The sequence below is a fragment of the Crocodylus siamensis genome, chromosome 12 (assembly GCF_052110815.1).
Source record: "Crocodylus siamensis isolate JL-2025a chromosome 12, ASM5211081v1, whole genome shotgun sequence".
Classification (NCBI taxonomy): domain Eukaryota; kingdom Metazoa; phylum Chordata; order Crocodylia; family Crocodylidae; genus Crocodylus; species Crocodylus siamensis.
The window spans coordinates 13,194,426-13,213,956 of NC_143406.1; the positions used below are offsets into that span (position 1 = coordinate 13,194,426).

Genomic DNA, 19,531 nt, shown 5'->3' on the forward strand with positions numbered 1-19,531 from the left:
TGTTCCTTCCAAACGTTATCTTGTACTATATAATTGCTGTATTTTCACATTGCTACAGCTCCAAAAGTCCCTGACTTCTTCTATAAATAATACAGTCTTGGCCATTAATGACAAACACTTTGATCCAGGCTACTTTTTAGATATTTTCTGTTGAAAGGAGAACTGAAGCAGGGAACTCTGTTGATTTCTATTTGTAGCAATTGTTATAATATCATTATGCCTCGGATGCATCTGGCTTATCATCAAGACATTTTTATTCTTTTTCTCTTTATGGAATAGAATGCCTGTTTTATATACTTCACCTTTTCAGTTTACTGACTGTGCTTAAGTTTGTTATTTATCATGATATATATTTATATCAGATATATACCACAGCTACTTGCCATAAATACTGCTGCAGTAGAATGAAGAAGCAGATAGACCTTCTGTAAAAGAAATATTTTTAACTTCATGTTTTTAAAACCAAAAATGCTCTTTGCAGTATTATTACCCATAAAAGCTCAAAAATAAGGGGTCTAAGTCCCCAAATTGATAGGTAGTGTCTTTAAGACAGCCTCTCCTTTTGCCTCTAGATCCCTTTCAGCATCTTCCCCAGTTAATCTAAAATGGAAGCTAGGGATGAGTTGCAGGGGTGGATTGATTCAAAGGACTTTTAAGTCACCAGTTTGCCAGGGAACTGGCTGAGGCCGCACGCTCCTGGTGCATGGTTGTCATGGGAGACTTCAACTACCCAAACATCTCGTGGGAAGAGCACTCTGCCGAACCTGAGTGGTCACAAAGCTTTCTCTTGTGCGTAGATGACCTCTGTCTGACGCAAGAAGTTGATGGGCTGATGAGAGGTAAACCGCTGCTCGACCTGGTTCTGGCAACGGGGGACGACCTAATCAGCAACCAGGGTACTCAATGGGAAGCTGAGTGATAGTGACCATGAGCTGATCACCTTCACCATCCTCTGTAAAGCTGACAAGTCAGTCAGCAATACAGAAGTCCTTGACTTCAGGAAAGATGACTTTGACAAGCTAAGGAGGCTTGTCAGAGAGGCCCTAAAGAGCCACAACCCAAAGGGGAGAGGAGTTCAGGACGAATGGTTCCTCCTCAAAGGTGCAATCCTTGAAGCGCAAGCAAAGTCCTATCCCATCTCGGAGGAAGGGCAACAAAAGGGCACAGCAGGCTCTCTAGGGAACAAGCGGACCTCCTCTGTCTAAAAAGACAAACCTACAAAGGATGGAGGACTGGATCCACCACCAAGGAGGAATACTCTGCTCTGGTCCAGACCTGCAGGGAGCAACCCAGGAAAACAAAGGCTGCGGTGGAACTCCAACTGGCTACAAGTATCAAGGACAATAAAAAGTCCTTTTTTAGATATGTGGGGAGCAGGAGGAAAAGCAAGGGCAGCACTGGACCTCTGCTAAACCAGATGGGACAACTGACAACTGACACCCAGGAAAAAGCCAACTTGCTAAATGGGTACTTTGCATCTGTCTTTCATCAATCCCATGGGACGTCCCTGACCACTACATGACAGGGAGGCCTGGGCAAGGGAGATTCCTTACCCTCCATCAATGCTGACCTTGTGAAGGAACATCTTGACAGGCTGGACACTTTCAAGTCAACCGGCCCTGACGGTTTACACCCCAGGGTACTCAAGGAGCTGGCTAGCATCATAGCCCAGCCCCTGGCATGGATCTTCAAGAGCTCCTGGCGCTCTGGTGAAGTGCCCAATGATTGGAAGAAGGCCAATGTGGTGCCTATCTTTAAGAAAAGAAGAAAAGTGGATCCAGCAAACTATAGGCCTATCAGCCTGACCTCTATCCCGGGGAAGGTCTTAGAAAAGATTATCAGAGAGGCCATTCTTAACAGGCTGGCCTATGGCAACATCCTGAGGGATACCCAGCACGGGTTTGTTGTGGGTAGGTCTTGCTTGACCAATCTCATTTTCTTCTACGACCAGGTGACATATCACATGGACAAATGAGAAGAGATTGATATTGTACATCTTGACTTTAAAAAAGCCTTCCATCTGGTATCCCATGATCACCTCTTAGTAAAACTGGCTAACTGAAGCCTCGGCCACACCACAATCTGCTGGCTGGGCAGTTGGCTTCGTTGTAGGACCCAGAGGGTAGTGGTTGATGGAAGGCAATTGTCATGGTGCCCAGTGACCAGTGGGGTCCCCCAGGGCTCTGACTTTGGGCCTATACTATTTAATATCTTCATTAATGATACGGAAATTGGTATCAGAAGCAGACTGGCCAAGTGCCGATGACACCAAACTCTGGGGTAAAGCGTCCACACCTGAGGACAGGAGAGTGATCCATGCTGACCTTGACAGGCTCAGGAAATGGGTGGATGAGAACCTGATGGTGTTTAACACTGAAAAATGCAAGGTTCTCCACCTTGGGAGGAAAAACCTGCAGCATGCTTATAGGTTCGGCAGTGCTACGCTGGCTAGCACTACGGATGAAAGGGACTTGGGGGTCGTGACTGACCACAAGATGAATATGAGCCTGCAATGTAATACTGCTGCTAGTAAAGCAAGCAAAATGCTTGCTTGCATCCGCAGATGCTTCTCAAGTAAATCCCAGGACGTCATCCTCCCATTGTACTGAGACTTGGTGAGGCTGCAGCTGGACTACAGCATCCAGTTTTGGGCTCCACCATTCAAAAAGGTTGTGGAGAAACTTGAGAGAGTCCAGAGAAGAGCCACGAGCATGATCAGAGGTCAGGAAAGCAGACCTTATGAAGAGAGGCTGAGAGACATGGGACTCTTCAGCCTGAAAAAGTGCAGGCTCAAGGGTGATCTGGTGGCCACCTATAAGTTCATCAGGGGTGCTTACCAGGATCTTGGGGAACATCTGTTCACCAGAGTGCCCCAAGGGAAGACAGGGTCAAACGGTCGCAAACTCTTCCGTGACCATTTCAGGCTGGACATAAGGAAGAACTTCTTTACTGTCTGAGCCCCCAAGATTTGGAATAGACTGCTACCAGAGGTGGCTCAAGCACCTAGTCTGAATGCCTTCAAAAAACATCTGTATGTTTATGTTGCTGGGATCCTATGATCCCTGCTGACTTCCTGCCCCTGAGGCAGGGAGCTGGACTTGATGATCTTCCAAGGTCCCTTCCAGCCCTAATGTCTATGAAAACTGGAATTTCAGCCCAAAACAATAAGGGTGCATGTATGAAATGGTCAAAGTATTTTGACACTTTCTAAATAACAGATTTTGACTTTTCATAGGTGTCTAGGATTGGAAGTGACCCCCTGGGTCATCAAACCCAGTCGCTGCTGTTGCAAGCACTGTGTCATATCATTTCTTTAAAGAACATCTGTTGTCACTGTAAAAGGACTTGAGTTTTGTACCTCCCCTCAGCGCCGCTTGGGAAACTGTTCTGCAGCCTCACTGCTTTCTTGCTAGGAGCCTTCTTCTGATTTCCAGCTTGAATTTACTGACCAGAATTTCAGGCTGAAATGTTAATATTCGTTTTAAAATGACCTAAGCCTAGACAAAAGACTGAAGGCTATTTTTAAACTGTTTTTAAATAATCCCAAAATTAAATGAAACAACTTGTTTGAAGTCTAACAAACCATTCAGTTTGATCCAAATTGATTCATTTTGTTTTTCGGCCCCTGAACTGAAAAACCCATTGTTCACCCAGCCGTTACCATAGATTTTGGTTTTACTGTTGATAGTTTTAATGAGCCACTTTGCTTTCAATTTTCTTACTTCAGATATGTCTATGTCTTACTGCATATTGTTAGATTCTCAGTGACTTTAAGGCCTGAGGTGCCTGAAAGCCATTTATTATTACAATAATTGGTATTGTGGACACGTTCTTACTTCAGACTGTCAAGTCTCTGCCTTTAAGTCAAGCCCAGGTTGGGAAGAAGTTAGAGAATTCATATTGCAAAATCTACCATGAAACTGGCACCAACTGGTGCGTGCAGGAGAGAACAGTTCAAAGGAACTGAACTTGCATGCTTGCTTGGAGAAGGTGTCAGTGTGGGCACACTTGTGAAACAATTTGGGCAGAGCTACTGGAGGAACAGTCACAAGAGACTGTCTAGCTAAGCACATCTTCTGGTACAGAACCACCTCATGCTCAAAGATAACAAAGAAAGGCTTCATCTAAAGCTTAGTAAAGCTCAGAGCTGTCTTTTGATGCTGTGGCTGAAGTGGTGAACAGCAGTGGTAAATCTCTGTCTGGTCACTGACTGACCCTGTGGGTGTAGGTGAATGATGTTCCTTACAGATGCGTCGCTAACTGTGTACTTAATGCTGCTTCAGTGTCTTGACTGAGCCAACTGACTCATACCTGGGTTTCCATGTTGTGGTCTGTGGCTAAGGAAGCTGTCTATTCTTTAGCTTTCAGCGAGCATAATAGACACTTTATAACTTTCCCACCTCAATAAAACATTGTTAATTCATCCAGGGTAGGCTTTACAAATGAACCAGTTTTAAGAAGAGGAATTCCAGCTTTTGTTCTATAATCCTCTCCCAAACCTGCATGTGGCAGGCTCATAATTTCAATACATAATATTAATTTGAAAGAGGAACTGGGTTTCTGGAGAAGAGCATTCAGTATGTCTGTCTCGTGGCAGCTTGTTAGTTTCCCAGTGACTTTAAAGCCTGGGGTGCCTGAAAATAATTTATTATAATAATAAGAATTAGCAGGTGAATTTCTTCAGTTTTAGGAGGGGAAGAGGTCAGTAGGACAGCACAAAATGCTGGGGTAGATGGAATGGCCCATGGGGTGGATAACTAAAAGTAGGAAACAAGCATTTCATGTGCATTTTGTTGCCATTATTCAGAATTACTTCTCCAGCAAGCTTCTTGTCAGATCTTTAATGTGGTTCTTGGCCTGATTTAAGAACCTCATAGATACTAGCAGCACAAACATGCAATTATCTTGTGTCCTCATTGTCCTCCTCTATCTCCCAGACAGATTTTTTCCCTGGAGAGCAGATCTGCTTTTTAGATTGATCAAACTTACGTTCCTTGGTGCAGTGTACATGCTGTATCCGTAAGTCCCAAAAGCATCTTGCCTCTTTACTTTAGCTTGGTGGGAGCTTCCTTGCCACATACCCCACCTAAGACAGGCTCTGTTCCAGGGTTGGGGCCCCTGGATTTTGCTCATTCTCTTGAATCCTTAAACTAGAAAGCAACTGTCCAATGGCAGGTGCCTTGTCAGATGGTTTTGTCTCGGGTTAAACCTTGCAGGAAGCAATTCTCCCCTCTGCTTCAGGGCCTCTGTCTGACAGAACATCAAGTATCATCCCTCTGCTCTTTTCTTGACCTGGCAGTCCTAGCAGGTGCTGCATAAGGGAAGTTGCTAGAGTAATTATTCATTTATTTTATTGAATAGCAAAGGACCAGAGTCCATGCTTAAGGGCCATGAAATGAGAAAGAACTGTGCTTTGGCATTTTGTGGGTTGGCCCTGTTGAAAAATTCCCCTTTCTTAAAGTGAATACATTAATTTATGTTTGTGTATTCTGGAACCTTTTGCTGGATAAAATGAGCATTCATCAGCTGTGTGTCTGAGATCCTAGACTGCCAACAGCTAAAGAAGATTCTTTAGTTCAGGAAGTAGGAACTTGAACTTTTGGAGCAGAAAGATTTTTCATCTGTTGCAATAAAGTTCCTAGATGTAGCCAGGGTTTTTGGTTGTAGCCGTGTTGGTCTAAGGACATAAGCAGGAAAGGTTCTCTGAGCAGATGTGGTATCTTTTATTAGACCAACTGGGTAGTTGGAAAAAAGTTCTTAGCAAGCTTTTGGGCACAGTCACCCTTCTTCAGGCATAGGGAGTCTGAGACTGCCTGCCTAGATGTAGCCATGAATTTCATGGAGACCTAATGAAGAATGTTTATCTTTTGAAAACTTATCCAACCTTATGCTAACCGCATAGTTGGTCCAGTAGAAGAGATCACTGTAAGATATCTTTGCCTCTTACATTAATTTCTTGTAGTACGCCAGGCTGGTGATCATTTAACGTGACTATGGATATGGGCAGAGGGATTTGGGCAAAAGCAGGCTCCTGCTTGAAACATTGAGACTGTGTGTTTTTAACCCTGTAGGTCCTTTATTGTAGGGATTGGGTGCATCCCAACTAGGAAAATCTTTATCAAAGCTTGTGTGCGTTGGTCCCCCACCAGAGTGAGGCAAATCCCTCCCTGGATTTGTCTCTTGCAAAGGCAGAGTGCAAGCTGAAATTGAAAGGTGAGGTGTGCACTTGCTCAGATTCAGTTCTGTTTTTTAAGAAACTATTTCTAGCTAATATGAAGTTTTGGATGGAGGCTTCCACTGGCACAGATGGTTTTGTTTAAAAATCCAGGGAAATAGTGATCTGAGAAGTTTTGGTGATCATTCCTTAAAATAGTCATCCTTCAGTTCCAGCTAATTTAACAAAACAGCAGAGGTTTTCACAAGAAAAGTTCTGAGTGGGTTTTGTGATGTGCTGCAGCAGTCGTTCTTATAAGCTCAGTTTTGCTGTGTATTTCTAGCAGTTTCAACAAAGCTGCATTAATTCCACCTATTAGTAAGGTTATGTGCCCAATACAGAAAGTCTTTAATTCATGCCTATAGCATTGGCTCTGGCCCACAGGGAAGGAATGTTAAAATGCTCAGGCCCCTGTATACAATTCTGAGCAACCGAAAAGATGGGTGGAGTTGGGCCCGTCTTTGTTGGCTTGTGGCTACATTTACATTTTGTTGTTTTGCTGCAAACAAAGCATTAGCTACCTTGCCTCTGGAGGGCAACATATGAAAAGCATAACTCAGTCATACCCACAAAATGCTGGTCAGAGCAAAGTCCTCCGTCTGAGCTCCCTTCCTGTGGACAGTCAAGGAAGGAGGTGCTGTTGAAATAGCCTGTGGCAGTGGGAAGAGAGAAGCAAGTGGAAGAATGTGCATGCAGAAATACTGCCTGGAACCTCACTTTTCCCTCTGCCTTTTCTGAAGTATCTGTTGGACATGGAAATCAAACTGCAGAGCCTGAAGAGTCTTCGCTCAATGATCCAGCTACTAGGCTGTTTATCATAAGAGCTTAGATGTTGATCTGTTTAGCATGTGTGTGACATTTGGGGCTAATGACACTGTAAGTAGATAACTCCTAAGATGCTTAAGGCACTATTACAGCATGACTAAAATCACTGAGACCCACTCAGAGAGCTTGCCTAATAGTCATGCCACTGATCTAAAAGCTCACCATGCTCTTGGTAAAAATAGCTTTGTTCCCAAGTCTGTCAATCCATGATCAGTGCAAGTCACTCTAGGTGGTACAGAAATTGTTTAAGTTTTGTAATAGACACAGCATTCTCTCTGTGTCCTCTTTCTCCTTGCCCCATCACCAGCAGGTCACAGTATTTTTGGAGTCTCCAGTTTTGAAATCTTTTGTGCTTGGCCTCTATTCTGTGAGAAGATGGCAGAAGAGTCAGCCCTTAAATGCTGCTCTTTATATTACCTTTCATTTAGAAGCTAAAAGTTCTCTATGGATTTTAAGTAATTAAGCCTTCCAATAATTTCCAGTATGAGGTAGAGAAATATTATGTTGATGCTTATAGGTAGGCAGTCAGGGTCAGAGAAAGGAATTATCTTAGCCTATGACAGGACTGTAGGTGCTTGGTTGTAGTAGCCCTCTGAGAGGCTGCCATGGAGTGTCATAGAAGTGCGAGCTATTTTTTTCCTCTTGCACAGACTGTTGGCTGAAATCAGTCCTTGGAATTACTTGCTCAGCCTGGCTGTACATTTAAACCAGGCTTGTCCAACATACGACCCACGAACCACCATGCGGCCCACCAAGGCATTTTCTGTGGCCCGAGCTGCTGCGACAGGAAATGAAAGTAAATGAAAGTAAACACGGTTTACTTTCGTTCCCATCCCTTGTCCCTCCCGCAGCTACTCAGCAGCTTCCTAGTGGCTGCTGAAGGGCTGGAGAAGGGACAAGGTTCCCGCGCGCACCGCGCTAGCGTGGCCGGCCCGGCTGGGTTCCTCTCGGGGCCGGCCCCCTCCCTGGCTGCGGCTGCTGAGCGGCCCTGCCTGCCCCGAGGAGCTGGTGGCCGCAGCCGGTGCCGCAGGCTCGGGGCAGGTGCAGGACGGAGCCTTCCTGGGAGAACTTTGCTGCTGGGTGGCGGAGGAGCAGCTCCACTCGCGGGCCTGGGACATGCCGGTCACTGGTGGGGAGAAGGCACATCCAGGAGCGCCTGTGCTCCTGCCCCGACACGAGCCCTTGCCCGTGCCCTGCGCTGCCAGAGCGGCCCTGCGCGGAAGGCCAAGCAGCGGCTGCCGGCCCGTGCCTGCCACCTCACCCACCCGCTTCAAGCCAACCCCACCGTCCTGCCCTGCCCCACAGCAAGTGGCTCCTGCTCCCCTGGCCAGCCCCCCCCCGGGTGCTGCGGTTCTCCAGGCCTGGCCATCCACACGCAAGGCCGCTTCTCGTGCTGCTGGGAACGGGAGGAGCCCGGCTGGGTCTGTACCAGCCGGCAGACGCGGTGGCGGAGCCGGGTGCCGCTCGGGACAGGACGAGCCTGCACTGGTCAGTCCCGAGCAGCACCCGGCTCCGCTGCCACGTCTGCTGGCCAGTGCAGATCTGGCTGGCCTCCTCCCGCTCCCCAGCAGCACGTGGGAAGCCGGCTTCAGCTGCGTGCTGCTTTTCCTGGCCGGTGCCAACCCGGTTCTGCCCAGGCGGGTCCTGGAGCACCATGTCAACCTGGGCATGGCACCGGCAGGCCGGGCGGGCCCCAGGTCAGCCCCGGCCTGGCCCGGCGGCTTCTCCAGCACCAGGTCAACCCGGTTGTAGCCAAGCGGCTCCTGCAGCACTATGTCAACCCAGGCATGGCACTAGACCGGCCGGGCTGCAGGTCTGTAAAAATACTGTCCAGTGTTGACATTGTGTTTGCGTCTGTTTCTCTTTGTGCGGGATTGGGGGTTCAACTTGTTACTACTTGTTAAAGACATGTTACTAACAAGTTATTAATTCAATAAAAGTAAATCTTCTTGAAGATTATTCTTAAATGCCCATATTTTGTTGTTTTGATTAGTTTCCACTCTGGCTGATATCTTTTCCACATTTGATCTGTCGACTTCCATTATGCTTCTTTCATTCTTTGAGAAGTGAGTAGAAGTGAAAGTGTTTATTTTAGTCAAGTGTTTCATATTATTTCATTCTTGCTTTTTATATTGTTTTTATTTTGGATTTTAAACCACATTTCCAGACCCATTTAATTGTCACTTCCTGCAACTTCATTGGTGTTAAAGGTCACATGACATCACTTCCTAATGTGATACCACTTCCTGTGAGGTCCTTGACTATGGCTCGCCAGCCCACTGTGTGATTAAAAAGTTCGTGATCTGGCCCCACATTCAAAAAGGTTGGACATCCCTGATTTAAACCATGCCCCATTATTCTGGCAAACCATGTCTGCCTTGTGCATTGAAGTCGATATTGTGCATCATGCTGTGGTATTTTGTCAGTGAATCACTTTCTAATGTTTACAGGAGCTTTGAGTTTCTTGTCCTAGGTATTTCTTTGCAGACGTTTGGGGGCTGGGACTACATAGTCTAGCCAAATAACTGGCTGAACTATTCATAGTGCCGATCAAGAACAGCCTGGTGGTCCTGGAACTCTCAGTGCTCCCTTTCTCTGGGCTGCTTGTTGGATTTTAAATCTTGGGTGTTAATTCTCTGCTGAAAATGACATGTCTATATATTTCCCAGGGCAGCTGGATATTTGGTGGTGGAGGAGGGTCTGTGCTGCATGTGTGAATTTGATCCTTTTTAGTGAGTATTTCTGTTCAGCACTAGTCTTGTTATCTGGCTGGCTAGACCTGACACATCCTGACCAAGTTTCATCCCTTCCCAGTTCTCTAAAATAGGCCAAATAGGCAGAGAGAGTGAGTATGCACAAATGAAAGTACTTCAGGCATGCTTGCATTCTTTCTTTTTAGATTTTAGAGCATCAAGCTGTTTGTTTTGGGAAGTTACAGTCATTACAGTCATGTTGGAAGTACAGTCTTGTTTAAACCTCCATTCGCTTTAGATCTATCTGCATCTACCTGGGAGGTTTGGATTTGATTTAATTGAGTCTTCAAATTGCCCAGACCTGAGTGTACATTTTTTCTGCTGCAGAATTTCACATCTTAGTGTATGGCCTAATGATACAATTAAGGGATAATTGCACTGACTGTGCATGCTGAAAAATTACTGGAACAATGCAGAAAAAAAAGATTGTTGTAATTGAGTCAGATGACTTTTTCAGTAGATAAAAATATTTGCACCCCCAAGGTGCCTAATTATAAAGAAAGGTTAACACTTAGTTGCGAGATGCATTTATTTTCCTGTGTTCTCCCTGATCTTCATGCATACTGGATTGGAACCAGGCAGCTGTTGGGTGTCTCTAAAAAATGCTGAGTGCCCTTTACTTCCACTGTCTTAAGCATGAGTGGATGGTATTTATTGACTTGCTGGAACAGACTGTTGCTTACAATCCAGAAGATAATGGTTACTATGAAGCTGATGGATGAAATTGGAACAGCTCTGCCATAAACCATATTATCCCCACTTCTATTACCAGAGATTGCAGAGATAGGGACTTGTGCTTGGTCCAGCTGTTTGAGGACAACAGAGGCTGCTAACCAAATTCAGATTGTTGATCGGACCCAGTTTTGTTCAGCCAGCCTTAAAGTGGCTCACTATTTCCCTTATACACATCATTTCTATGCAGCGGTAATTGCCTGTACTGCTGATGACAGGTAGACAAGAGCACATTAGGGAGAACCTCCACTTTCAGTATTCCTGGGAAAAGCCAGAAGAACTGAGCAATTTAGGGATGGAACTGTGGCCTTTTTGCTCTTATTTCCCAATGTGCATGAGACAATGACTAATGGAGGTGGGTTAACAGTGTGGATTGATTTTTCTTACTTTTGTTCTCTAGCCCCTCCCTCCCCTCCCCTCCGCTTCCCCAGGTTGTGCTATGGGAACAGTTAACTTCCAGACTTTGGCATTAACTTGTGAACAGCAGCATTACAAATGGGCAAAGGTTAAATTTTCATAAACCAGAAAAATTGTTTAAAAAAATTATACTTTAAACCCTTCTTCATTTCTCTTCTCAACTAGACTCATGTATTGCCTTCCCATATTGTGGAGTCTTCAGGGCAGGGCCCCATTTTCATACATGTTGGCATAGTCCTTGCTCATCTTCAGGATGTTATACATATAGGGCCAGATTGTATGGGGTACATGGGCAGGGTTGTAGCTGCATTTCAAATGCCTGCAATGGTACCTCCTGAAATTGCACTTCTTGATAGACTCCTTTTTTCCCTGGCATACAATCTGTCCTATCATTTAGAGTTTCCTTTTCTTATCTGTGGAATAACTAAGTTTCCCTGGGCATAACTGATAACCTGATTCTGGTTTTCAGAAGGATGCTTGTCTTGAATTTGTTGGAGGTCTCAGAGGAGAAAAAGTATCCCCTCTCTTGGAATTTTATTTCTGTATCCTGCAACTTTAAAGTGCTGCCAGAGCTGAGCTAATAGACAACATTTGGCTTGTCAGCCAGCTTCCTGGGCCTTTCTTTCCATAAGATCTTCTCATGTAAGGGTTATGATCCTCTGGCTGCTGAGGAATGTGTGCTTCTGTTAAAATTAAAACATTGTAATTTTCTTTTGCATGAGATGCTGCAATGTGCCATCCATTCCAGGCTTCACATGTGTCTGTGACTTGTCTTACAAGTAGAGCTTCTGACACCAAGGAGCCTCCTGGCAACTCAGGATAAGCAAGAAAGAAGATTGGATGCTGCAAAAAGGAATGGCTTCTACACAGGCTCTTTCCTGTGTTCACTTTCTGAAAAGTATCGCAATTATAAATTTAGAGTTATAAAGCAGTGGTAAAATTCCTACTATATAAACTAATGCGTATAAGCAATTTTAAGATTAGAGTGAATAATCTTAGGGCTTAATAACACATCTTACGTCTCTTTCCTCAAGGCAGGAATGTTCAATTATATCATTGATCAAAAATGTAAGGCTATCCTGGTGTGTAGACATGCCCCTCTAGTTCTAGATGCAAGATCTGCTAAGATTTGCAAGCATTCATGGACAGATTGTCTGGTCTCGCAGAGAGAGACTCTAGTGTCATCTTTTCCATTAGCTTTGTTCCCTATTTTATGTTTAGCCAAATTGTTTTGCCACATAGCTCTGTCTGGTGCCTGTTTGTTGCGTACCGGCTGTCCCCACAAAAAATGGAATGCTACATCACACCCTAAGGTGTGGATTTACCCGTTCGTTCCAGATTACTAAAACAGCCTGCTTTCCTTCTACAGTTGCTTTGGATGTGAAATACTTGCCCAGACCTGTATATTATCTTGCTTGGAATTGCCCAGCAAATGAATTTGCATTCTTTAAAGTGAACAGCATGTCATGAGGAACAGTATCTGAGGTTAGAAGCAAACCCCAAATCTCAGTTGCTAATGCTTTAAAGTATGTCTTTTTTTTCTTCCTTTGGTGTCACTTTTTTGATTTTTCTTCCTTTTTTGATCAGCTTTCTGATCAAATTATTCAACTTAACCTAATGTCTTGTTTTTGTGATTTTTTTTTTTCTGTTGTGCTTATCATCTACTGAAACTATTGTATTTACTCTGAGAAGGAAATCAAAGCTGATGTGAGGGCTTTTAGACAACATATAGTGATTGTCTAAACACAAAAATATGTCGTTTTTCAAGTGAGACTTTAAATATTGTAGTGATCAAAACAGTGGCAAAGGGATTGGTAATGGGATAGTGCTTTCATCTTGCAGGGCTGTATATCCTGCCTTTGCGATTTCTGTCCCATTCTCTTCACAGGGACTGCTGGGTATGAGGTGATAGTAGGTTATGGCCCAAAACTTGAGTTACCAGTTCAAATGCTGCTCACATTGACATGACCAGAATTGGCTATTCTCTTAGTGTCAGATAAGCTGGTGGGTCATTTTCTCAGTGTAAAAAAAAACAAAAACCCTTGTCATTAAAATGTAACTAGACCCCAGTTCAAGAAAGTATCCTCGTGCTTAACTCCTGTGTAGTAATCCAATGGGTGTTAAGTGCCTGCATAAAATAAAGCACATAATGCTTCCCAGTGTTGCGGACCACTCTTAGTATTCTGAACCGAGAAACCGTGACAGAACGGCTCTGGAGGCTTAATATTTCTTTTCCTCTCAGTAGTGGCCTCTCTAGTCCAGGGTGGCAGGGATGGTGTGTAGGAATCTGTTACTTCTTCCATTGCTGTAAGTGTTTTGGGAATTAAAATGATTTAATTTGCATGTTGCAAGAGCATTTGGAGGCCAACCATATAGGGCTGTCATTGTGCTAGGTACTGTATCAATGCAGCAGATGGCAATGGGGGATGCAAATGTGGTTGGAGTTTTATGATAGTTACCTGGGCCAGACTCTCCTCTCTCTTGTAAATGTTGAAGCGTCAGTTCTATGGAACTTTTGGCCCTGGTTTTCAACTCAGATCAGCAAATTGATCAGAGCTGATCAATTGATCTGCCTTTTGTGAGGATCCCTTGCCTCAAACCTGGAGCTAGAGCTACTGGGTACTGTGTTCAGACATGCTTGCCTGGCTTTGTTACAGCTCCAGCAAGCTTGGGGACCTGGAGCCCATATCAAGAACCTGGGATCAGTCTGATGGTGGTTGAGTGGTATGGGCTGATGAGTCCCTTGCACTACACATCTGTCCAGCCACATCCTCATTTGCTGTAGAATCATATAGCTCCTATTTTTAAATTGGAGATACGCCAGTTTGCACCAGCTCTTCAGTTCTAAAGCAAACAGGAGTGTTTGGCAAAGCAGTTGCCACCCAGGTCAACTGTGTGAAGGGTGAGTAGACAGATTTTGACTCATTTTTAAGCATTTCCTGCGCTCAGAGGAATTGTGGCTTCCTGGATGAATCTGAGGGTAAACCTGCGGTGTAGATATACCACAGCAGTGGCATTTTGCACCTGGTTGGTGTAAAGTGTCATGCTTAGTGGGCTAGGAGGAGAAGTTATATAAATGCTGAAGCAGTCAGATTAACTCATGTGCTCTGAGAGGGTGCCCCTTTTTTAGCACAGGTCGTTGCTGTGTTACGCGTGTGCAGAGCAGCGTGCCAGCACTCTTCTAGAAAGGCAATTAAATGCTCGTATGGCGTTTTACAACATGGAAGTATCAGTTAAAAAGACAAGGAGCAAAAACATCTTGGCTGAACTCTGCAGGCACCTTTTGACCCACGCTTTTCATTCTCCCCTAAGGATCAAAGAAACTTCCGATGCCTCTCTCCTCTCACTCACACCAATGTAAATCATGAGCAGCTCCACTAGAGCGCAAGGAATCACAAAGCTCTGTTAGAGCAGATCCAGATCCACCTCCCCTGAAGGAAAAACAGGCATTTTTCTTACGTGGGCCAGCAGTTTCTCCTCTTTCCATGTTTTATCTACCGTTTTTGGTTACTTGCCTGCACAGTGCTCTGTGAATGGCTCAGCATATCTCTGAAGATGCCCACTGAAGTGGGGAGAAAAACTACAGAAGGAACAAGCTGGTGTCACTTTCCAAAACATAAGAATGCATGAAGCAAGAGCAACATGGAGAGAGATCCTGACCCAGGATTACATCCCAAAACTCACAGGCTTCATGGAAGTGTGCCCAACTAAGGACTGAGTGCAAATAAATGTAAGGAAGTAAGAGTTTAGCCTAAAGTAAATACTGCTAACATTACCTAAGGGCATCTGTTTTACTGTACAGCATTCACATATTTGATGACGTCATTATTGCTGGATAAGGTGATGCCATTAACAGATATTGGAAGCTTTATTTTCCTTACAAAGGCTTTATATGCCCAGTGATGGGTAAAGAATGCCCTTTGATTTCAGCAAGAGCAAGATATGGATAGGGCCATTAATCAGTGTGATAAGTAGCATATGTAATATAATGCCTAGATCTAAAGTGAAAATAGAGTGACAGCTTCATACATGGATTCTGGCTTTTTTTTTTTTTTTTAAAGATACATGGTCGCTTGCCTAATTTTTGTATGCTGAGTTATAACAGCTGCATTTCTAGCCATTGACATCTCCAGTTGTCTGATTAGCATGTGCAGTTGCAGTTTATGGCTTTTTTGGCTGTTCTATCTCATGCTACCACAGCCCTGTTTCCCTTTGTGTGTGATAGCTAGCTTGGCTCCATTGTTGAGGTTATTCTCTTCTTATTTCTGTTTCAGTAGCACATGCAAGCCACCAGTGCCCTTGGTGCTAGGAGCCATACAAACAGATAACAAAAAACTGCTCTTGCTCCAGCTTACAATCTGAGTATAAGACGAGACAGCAGGTGGATACAGACATAAGGGAAAGATCACAAGGAACCTGTTAAACAGGAAGGAAATTGGTGTGTTTGTTACGTGGGGATGTATATTTTGACGTATGGTAGTTTGAATCGAAAGGGGGTTCACATTGTCCTTGCTATTCTGGGATCTGTGTTGCTGAAACAGGCATGTACAGGGGTTAGACACTGCTTTTTCCTGTACCTCCCACACTGAGAGGCAGAGACAATGTCATTCTTTCTTTGACCACCTCTTCATCAGCTGCTTGGGATTCTGGAGCACTCCAGAAATGCCGTTACAGAGGGCTGGTCAGGCAGGGAGTGGGGGAGGGAGGCAGGCTTTATGTTTAGTCTTTTCTGTTCTTATGTTTGCTAAAAGACGTAGCTAGGGATATTTGTTAGGGTACAAGTAGAAGCTTGCAGAGAGTTCCTATCCTTGAATACAAGGAAAGGAAACCAAAGATCAAAATTGAGCAATAACACGTTAAAAAGAGAGATGGAAGCTCAGTGTGCATGAAGGTGAGGTTAGTGCTAGTGAATGCTGGTGTGCTAAACCCCCTTTAGAGAAGCCCTGAACAATGGAGATGAGTAACTTTGAGTCTAGCTTCCAAACAGCCACAGCCAGTGAGTGCTGGGGAAGTTCTCCATGCTGCTTGATACTTTTTGCTTGGCCTTGACCAGGAAGGACTTGACCTGGGTATAAGGAGGCACAGGAAGGGGTTCACTTTCTAAAACCTTTTCATTTGACTAGTAGAATGGCCATCAAGGGAGCTGGTTACGGATGGCTCTGGGGCTCAGTGCGTCTTGTGGAGAATGACATTAGCAGTCCTTTCAGTAGTTTTGGTACTGTGGTTGTGCCTACAGCCCGTAGTCAAGGACAGACCCTACCACACAGCGCACACAAATCAGAAAGTTATCCTGTAGAGCTTACAGATATACGACTGGCTTGCTGCCCAGCTGAGTGGGCTACTATTTTCATAGCCATCCCTGCTCTCCCAAGGAATCTTTTGGATACTACCCTCATTAGCTGTTCCTTGCCTGGCTTAATATACACAGCCTTGTTGTAAGTGCACAAAAATAATAGCTGTAAACTTGCATGTATGAAGAAAGAAGAGTCTGTTTGATGTAGCTATCCTTTCTCTTAGCATCATAGAAGAGGTTGGAGGGGGCATCAGTGCATGTATAGCAGGCATAGGCAACCCCCGGCGCACAGGCCAAAGTGTAGCCACAAAGGCATTTTGCTTGGCACGTGTGCCTTTGGGCAGATGGTGAGGAAGGGGCTGGGGCTGCATTGCCACAATGAGGATCAGGCCCTTCACAGCTCTCCTGCCATCCATCCCCAGCACACCAACATCTTACAAGTTGAGGCTATGGATGTTTTTTGGCACTCTGTCCAAAACATTGCTCACCCCTGATCTATAGGATGATGTCTGTAGCTGAGGCAGTTTGTGTATAGATAAGATGTGCCCTGTAGTTGAAGGAGAGAAGGATTTGGTTGCAATGAATACAAAGAGTATATAATAATTATACTCAATTACACTAGTCTGATTATACCAGGAGCTTGGCCTTGATCTCTCCTTTCCCTCTTCTGGGAAGAAACTCCCAAGCAGAACTACGTGAAGAGCTGATCTTTCAGTTTTCTCATCAAACCAAAATGTGGGGGAAAAATGGGCTTGACCCAAACCAGAATTTTTTCAGTTTTCTTGACAAAATGAAGATATAAAAACCTGTTTGCATTCAGGTTGAATGAAATGTTGTGTTTAGTCTTTAACTTGTTTAATGTTTGTTTTATCCTGTTTAAAAACAGCTTTTATGAAATTTCATCCAGACTTGAAACAGACTCCATGTTTTGATTAAAAAGGTTTGTCAAATTCAGCCTGAATTTGTGGAGGGTTTCAGTTCCCCTGAAACTGCATTTTTGGCCAGTAATTTGGTTGCCAAATAAAATTCTTTCAGCTCTGCTCCTGGGTGAAGTGATTCCAGAGTCAAGGGGTGGCCTGGCCTCTGCCTGGATCCCATCTCGCCTGGGTGTAAAAAATGCTATGGCATCAATTGTGTTAAGTTCCTACTGCATGAATGCTGCTAAGCCCTGGCATCCCATATCTGAAAGCCTGTGAATTTAGCTTATTGTTTGGGGATTATTTTGCTGACTGGCACACTTTTTTTCCCCTGAAGGGAGAGTGGCAAGACAGAAAGGGGGAAAAAAGGCCTCTCCCTTTTAAATGGTATTTGCTGTAAAACGGACGCCATTTTAATCAGATTTCTTTTGCCACAAACAAAACGCCCTAGTCCCTCATCTTCTGAAAAGTTGGTAGTGATGCCTCATTGGCATTTTGTTTTAATGTTAACTTCAAACCGGATCTCTCCTTTCACAACAAGACATGTTGGGACAAGGTTTCATGGCTCAGCTTGTAATTATGAGCTGGCGAAAACTTCTTTGGAACTGAACTGTTGCAGCATTAAAGCAGAATCCCAGAGTTCTGCCATTTCTCATCTTTGCTTTGGAGCCGGCTCTTGGATCCCTTTCGCAGAAAGAGGTCCCAGAGATGTGTGGGATTTAAAAAGCCACGTCTCTAGCCTGTGGGAAAGGGATGGTGTGTTAAGAGACGGGAGGGAGGGAGGGAGGGAGGGGATGCACAGGTATGGAGTCTGGTGACAATAGGTAAGAGAAGAAAAGGGATGTGAAAGCTATGAGACAGTGATGTTTCTTGATAAGTAAACAAATGTCACAGCAGATGGTGTACACAGCTATCTTGTGCCTATCAGGGACTGCAAGCTCTGACTCCTGAAAAATGATTGCTGTTCAAGTATATGTAATGTTAAACTGCTACGGCAATGAGAGGAAGCTGATCTTTACAGAACTTGAAGCTGGCAGAATCAGTCTCTCCCTGCTTCCACTTAGATGCTCTATTAAATGATACTACTTTATATGAAATGTCACAAGGCATTGGGAGCCTGCTTTGGCTCCCATCTGTGCACGGGAGGCATTACTTTACCAGTATATCTGCATAACTGTGATTAGTATAGCCCATAGAGGTAAGCAGATGCAGAGATTTGACCACCATATACAATTAACTATGGCACTGTTGTAAGTTTTGTTCTCTATAACACCCTAGCTTGTGTAATTTCCATCCTTAAAAAATGTCATCTTTTCTAGGTGCGCAACATGCAGGAAACACTGGGAGGATACACTCAATTTTAAGTCCCATCACTTTAATGCCTGCAGGAAACGCAAAGGCTAAGACATTTGCTATATCAAGACTGAAGACGGTGGTTATTTTACTTTAGCAGCAGTGACTGGACATTTATTCCTGAAAACAAATTGGAGGTGTCAGTAGGAGTATTCTGGCTATGGCATAGTTGGTTTACCATACCAAAGAGGAGATTTTATATGGCTTTAGAAGAAACCAGAAAGAACATCTCAAATTTTGGACTTCCAGAGATTGTTTTATCATCGGGGCTGAATTTTTTAGGCAGATATATGGTCAGCTTCTAATCTGAAATAATTTGTTGTGTGGTTCAGAGTGGACATTCTGAATAGGCAATTTCTGACAGCCTACAATGTCTCTGCCCTCTGCAAAAGCCATGCTAAGGGATCCAGCTCAAGAAGAAGACCTGCCACTTGCTGATGGAAACTGTTGCCATTTCCTGTCTGCAAACCTCATCACAGTAGGTAAGTGAAAGCTGATTAGTCCCTCATTTTGTTGTTGTCTACTGATAACTTGTGCTTTTTCTATGAGATTCTGGGTTTTTAGTTTGATGACTTATTGCACAAGAGACTCTTACTATTGGCAGTTTATAAATTGTAGAGACAGTTTCTCTGACCTGCTGGTTTTTTTATTACTGCTTTCATGAGGAAATTGTACAGCAGCTGGTTTACAAAGCATGGGACAGTTTCCCTGGCCTGCTGTATTCCTTTTGCGCTATTCAAGAGATGCAGAGGGAATGTGTCAGCATATGAAAGTAGTATGGCTGGAATTGGATATGCTTCGTCAGCATCCACAAACAACTAATGCAGCCCAGGACAGGTCAGGCAATCAGGGAGATAGCATCAGCTGGGCCCAGCAAAGTATCTGGAGTTTCACTGAAAAGTAAATGTTTTGAGAAGCTGTTATGACTAAACCTTAGTAGAGTAAAAAATACAGTAGGATGTTTGATCAATCTGTCTCTCACATATGAGCCACACTGTGGAGCAACCTCATGAACTTTCCCATGGTT

The 19,531-nt window shown here is 44.2% G+C and overlaps 1 protein-coding gene across 1 annotated transcript in view; it reads left to right on the plus strand.

Moving 5' to 3' along the window:
- PLCH2 (phospholipase C eta 2) overlaps positions 1-19,531 on the plus strand; it is a 362,294-nt gene that overhangs the window by 12,622 nt on the left and 330,141 nt on the right. Inside the window, exon 2 of the mRNA XM_090024087.1 lies at positions 18,471-18,986. Coding sequence (XP_089880213.1) covers positions 18,875-18,986 — 112 coding nt within the window. The 5' untranslated portion in view covers positions 18,471-18,874. The remainder of the gene's footprint in view (positions 1-18,470; positions 18,987-19,531) is intronic.